General features: G+C 40.2%; 1 protein-coding gene across 1 annotated transcript; it reads left to right on the top strand.

The window, feature by feature from the left end:
- Positions 1-959: 959 nt before the first annotated feature.
- Positions 960-5,361, top strand: Bmp10 (bone morphogenetic protein 10). Its single transcript, XM_048353559.1, has 2 exons — positions 960-1,293; positions 4,421-5,361. Exons 1-2 carry the CDS (start codon positions 960-962, stop codon positions 5,359-5,361), a joined length of 1,275 nt encoding a protein of 424 aa, XP_048209516.1.
- The last annotated feature ends 349 nt before the right edge of the window (positions 5,362-5,710 follow it).

Here is a 5,710-nt window from a genome sequence, read left to right as displayed (position 1 = left end):
ACACTAGCCTTTTGACACTATTACCTGTGCACTTGTGCAAGGAATAATGGTTTAAAAGCAGGATCACACTATTTTCTTAAGAGTCAGTTCACCTAGGTTCAACCTGTTGCTGTATCACTTGCAAGAAACCTCATGGTCTAAGTATCTGATGGGAATAATAATAGAGTTATTAGAAGGACATTAGATTACATATGTCAAATACTCAACATAATAAATGTTTGTAGAAAGCATCTAATAAACTTGAGTAGCCATTATAATTAAGCACCTATTTTATTTTCGAAATGCCATGTTAGCCTGACAAAATATGGAGGACAGAGGTTATTGGCCATGAATCTTATACTTTTTTGGTTCTAAAAGCATGTGCATCAAAAATTTTGTATAAATTCAATTGTATCTATTTACCTGAACAATATTGGCTATTCAGGAGTGTTTTTTTGAGGATGTAAGTCCATGACTTGAATTGACATATATCACCACTAATGCATGTTATATTGATTTCTGTATATCTACTGTGTCCATGTGTGACACTGAACCCCATAAAAGCAGAATTTTGGCATTTCTGCCAAAAGGAAATTAATTGTAAGGAAGAGTAGCAGAGGCTTCACAAGGAGAAAATTGCCCTATCTCTCAACCAGTGTCAGAATGTGGAAATGTTTACAAAATGCTCATTAAGAGAAAAAGGGATTGTGAGATAAAAACAAAATCTGGTGAACAAGTTTATACTAGGGAGATAAGAAAGGCTAGGCCCCTATAAGGGATTTTTGTTATCCAATTACTGCAACCTGCCTTGGGGGGAGGGGGCGGAGAAGAAGATGGCGGGGGGGAGGGAAAAAGAGAGGAAGAGTTTCCAAACTTGTCTCCAGTGACACGAGACATTTACGCCCTGCAAGATAAAACTGCCACTTAGAGGCCAGGAGAGCTAAACCTTCCTGGGTTGGCCTGGAGGCTTGAGCAGAGCCATGGGTTCTCTAGTCCTTCAGCTGAGCGCTGTCTTATGCCTGGTGACTCACTCCGTTTCTGGTAGTCCCATTATGGGCCTTGAGCAGTCACCCCTAGAAGAAGATATGCCCCTCTTTGAAGATGTCTTCTCAGAGCAAGATGGTGTTGACTTTAACACACTTCTTCAGAGCATGAAGGATGAGTTTCTCAAGACATTGAACCTGTCTGACATTCCCATGCAAGATTCAGCCAAGGTTGATCCACCAGAATACATGTTGGAACTCTACAACAAATTCGCCACCGACAGGAGCTCCATTCCCTCTGCCAATATTATCAGAAGCTTCAAGAATGAAGGTAAGCTTGCATTTTCTCTGATAGCCTCTGGCTTGGAATTTTCTCATGAAACAATAAGCAAATTTACACCTGAAGACCCATATGATGAATACATCCCCATGAGGGTGTGTGGACACAGACACAGAAACAATGAACATCTTGTTCTAAAATGATTTGTATGGATGCTTCAAAATCTCCAAAAGTGCCTAAGAACATTTCATAATACAACATCATTAATTGAGTCTTTACTAAGTGTTTAATCTGGAAATAAAAGAAAAATATTGGTCTGCTGTGATAGGTTTGCCATTTTCCAGTTAGGCCTTGGTTTCCATTTGGGATTTTTAATTGCCTGCAAAATCCACCAGCTTCTACTTAGAATGAAAATGGCAAATACAATTTAAAAGAGAGAGAGAAATTAGAGATCTGTGTTTTTGGTGAGACACTGAGTTTCCAATTTGTGACTTTGTTTAAGAAATGTTCAGATAGAATGGAAACTTACATTTTAGAAATTCCTCCAAAGGTTGTCTTATCTTTGATACATCAGGCAGTCAGAATATTGTGTGTAGTTTTCAGGAAGCATATACAACACAATCAATGACCCAGATGATTATTTCTATGTGGTTATGAATAGCATTGCATTAGCTTTCCATTCAGTTACTAGGCCTAGCAAGCTAGCAAGTTAATATTTTGTTTAATGTGGAAGTAGGAAATTTTTTTCTAGTATCTATGGTAGAAGGTATGGGTTCAAATAAACTATTTATCTACCATTTATGCCTTAAGCAGATAGGAAAAAGGTTTGGACCAATATTGGCCAGCTCTCTTTGAAAGCAGAAGGCCATTTGGTGAAGAAATAAGTCAGGACTGGAGATTCTGAGAACTTGTTGATTTGGGAAATTTGTATAGTTAAAATAAATTATTTGAGCTTCCATTTCCCCACCTGTAACATGGGAGCAACAATATCTACATAACACATGGAATGAATCCTAAGAGGATATGGGTAAGAAGGAATTTCACTAGGAAGTACTAAAGAAACTTTAATGATTACTATGTTGCTTAATATTCTAGGCAGGAGATATTTTCAAAGCCTCAAGACATTATTTTCTTTCAAATTTAATAAATGTCTCACCCCAAATTTTCCATTTAGTAGTTCATTTCTAATGGAAAAGGCAAGCTGAGATTACAGATTTCTTTTGGAGTTAAGACTGAGTTGAAAATAACCTCCAACTGAGGGAAGCCTCCCTCATGCTGCTGAACCTTCCACGCTTAGCTCAGGTTTGACCTATTCATTCTCTTTTCTCCTATGAAGGTCAGGGTGTTAAACTGACCAAGCTTGCTATGATTGGAGATCAATGGGTCAGGATCAGGGAGCACTCAGTCCTTGCACCTCTCCAAGTTGGTGGGAGGAAACGCACAGCTCAAGGACATGTGTCCCCTCACCAGGCTCCCCCTGGCAGCTGCTGTTATCTTTCTTCTGACACTTTGAGTCTGCTCAGTGCAGCTCCCCTGGGAGATAAAGACCAAAAAGACTTCAAACTTTTTACTCTATCTGAGGAAACAAGTGCCACATTCAAAGTGGGAAAAGCAGGCCTTTGATTCTTAGTTCCCCTTCACCCTTGCATTATCATCTGGGAAGTCAGTTGTTGGTTTATTATTATTATTTTGCATTGAGGATTTCTTCTGATGCAAAATGAACAGAGTATCAATACATGCAATATGAGGGAGGTCATTGTAAGAACCACAACCTAATGTGTGGAATTTGTATAGACTGCATGTTGTCTGCCTTTGCAGAGACTTTTGCAGTGAGCTCATTTGTTTGTATGTTTTGTGGATGGGATCTGGATATGTAGCCCAGAGTGTCCTGGAACTTATTATGCAACCTGGAATGTCCTTGAACAGTTTATTTTAACAGCCTTATTGGGGTCTAATTGATACAGAGAAGTCAGTATGTATTGAGAGTATATGATTTGATAAATTTTAACATATATAAGCATTTACTGAAACCACCATCAGGCTCAAAATAGGGGATGCATTCATTTCTACCAAATATTTCCTTGTCTTTGTAATCTTTCTCCCACTGCAGTGAGTACTTTACTCCTGGGGGGAGCACTCAGCCTATTCTCCTTTATGTGTGTGGATGGTGGTGGGTGGGAGGGTCTTGGGGCTTGAACTCAGGACCTGGGCACCATTCCTGAGCTGTTTTGCTCAAGGATAGTGTTCTATCACTTGAGCCACAACTCCATTTCTGGCTTTCTGGTGGTTAATGGGAGATTGGAGTGTCATGGCTTTCCCTGCATGAACTGACTGAATTTCAATCCTTGGATCTCAGGCTCCTGAATAGCTAGACTTAACAGGCATGGGCCACTAGCACCCAGCTACTCTCCCAGTTTGGGTCTTCTCCTGTTCCTTATCCAAAGGAAGTTGTGTCCTCTATTCTTATAGTGGGTGGACAATTCCCAAACTACTTCTGTATTTTTCTTTTAACCTGAAATGCTAGTGATGTTTCAAGGACATACATGACCTAGAAATCAACTGACCTGGAAGGCAGAAGTGCCAACTAGTGAGTAGTTTTGAAGTCCTGTCTCTGTTGAAGGCTTCAGGGTAGGATTCAGACACAGCAGGTAGTCTGAGTCATGTTTTTGCAAAAGATGAAGATATGAATCATCAAAGGCGGGTTTACAAATTCATTCTGCTGGTCAACAAGCACTAACTGAGGGATTGGAATGTTCTCTGCATTGTGAAGTCTAAATGGGAGCCGTGGCTGCATCAAGAGTTTAAATTAGATCTGATTGTAGTTGAACCTGAGAACCAGGCTGACAAATTTAAATTTAGTCCATAGTAAAGATTTCTTATTACAAGTGTGCGAGATGATTTTAGGTGGTACTTGGAAGTATCTGTGAAACATGCAAAATCATTAATTTCCACATAACTGTTACCTCAAGGATAAGCCTTTAGCTATTTTAAGAAATAGTAAGTTTAAAATAACCAGGATACCCAATGCTGGGTTTCTCCTCTTTTTAGAGAGACCATTTTGATACTTATCTTTTACTTTTGAACTTACTGTGTTCAGTTAAAGGAAAAACACTAATAGAATACAGGCTGGGACACATTACAAGTCTGATTTTTTTTGTACATCTTTCTTTTATTTCAGATCTGTTTTCTCAACCAGTCAGTATTAATGGGCTCCGAAAATACCCTCTCCTCTTCAATGTGTCAATCCCTCACCATGAAGAGGTCATCATGGCGGAACTCAGGTTGTACACACTGGTACAGAGAGATCGCCTGATGTATGTTGGAGTGGAACGAAAAATTACAATTTTTGAAGTGTTACAGAGTGAAGGGGACAACACAGAAGAAAGAAGCATGCTGGTCTTAGTGTCGGGCGAGGTCTATGAGCTCAACAGTGAGTGGGAGACATTTGACATCACCGATGCTGTCAGACACTGGCAAAAGTCGGGCTCTTCCACTCATCAGCTGGAGGTCCACATTGAGAGCACTCCCGAGCAACTGGAAGATGCTGGAAGGGGACAGCTAGAAATAGACACCAGTGCTCAGAATAAGCATGACCCTTTACTTGTTGTGTTTTCTGATGACCAGAGTAGTGATAAGGAGAGAAAGGAAGAAATGAATGAAATGATCACCCATGAGCAACTGCTGGAGATGAACAACTTGGATATGGATGGCTTTTCCAGAGAACCAGGGGAAGAAGCTTTGCTGCAGACGAGGTCAAACATCATCTATGACTCCACTGCCCGAATCCGAAGGAATGCCAAAGGAAACTACTGCAAGAAGACCCCACTCTACATCGACTTCAAGGAGATTGGCTGGGACTCCTGGATCATTGCTCCTCCTGGATATGAAGCCTACGAATGCCGTGGTGTTTGCAATTATCCTCTAGCAGAGCATCTCACACCCACAAAGCATGCGATTATCCAGGCCTTAGTTCACCTCAAGAATTCCCAGAAAGCTTCCAAAGCTTGCTGTGTGCCCACAAAGCTCGAGCCCATCTCCATCCTCTATTTAGACAAAGGCGTTGTCACCTACAAGTTCAAATACGAAGGCATGGCTGTCTCTGAATGTGGCTGTAGATAGAAGAGGAATCCTATGACTTATTTAATAACTGTAAATGTGTATATTTTGTGTTTATTTAATATGACTATTTAATGAGGGTGTACAGACAATAGAGGCTTGTTGCTTTTGGGAAATGGACAGGTGAGTTTGCTGTAGTAAGAACGTATTTAGCTATCCAATCTGTTTTGGCTGGGGCTTACGTTTTTTGATAATGCTACATTTAACAGGAAATGGTAGGCCCACACTACTTCTCTTCTGAGACAATTTGGAAACAGAAACCCCTAAGCAAAAATATGCTAACACACACACATTTGCTTATGTCTATATGTATATATATGAGCTGATGAGCATCTTTTAGTTCAACAGGCAG

This window comes from Perognathus longimembris, chromosome 8 (assembly GCF_023159225.1).
Source record: "Perognathus longimembris pacificus isolate PPM17 chromosome 8, ASM2315922v1, whole genome shotgun sequence".
NCBI classification, from domain to species: domain Eukaryota; kingdom Metazoa; phylum Chordata; class Mammalia; order Rodentia; family Heteromyidae; genus Perognathus; species Perognathus longimembris.
This window is presented reverse-complemented; position numbering and strand designations above follow the sequence as displayed.

Coding starts and splice junctions, on each gene's coding strand:
- Bmp10 (XM_048353559.1), top strand. CDS start 960: ATGGGTTCTCTAGTCCTTCAGCTGAGCGCTGTCTTATGCCTGGTGACT. Junction 1,294..4,420: donor CAGAAGCTTCAAGAATGAAG/GTAAGCTTGCAT, acceptor CTTTTATTTCAG/ATCTGTTTTCTCAACCAGTC.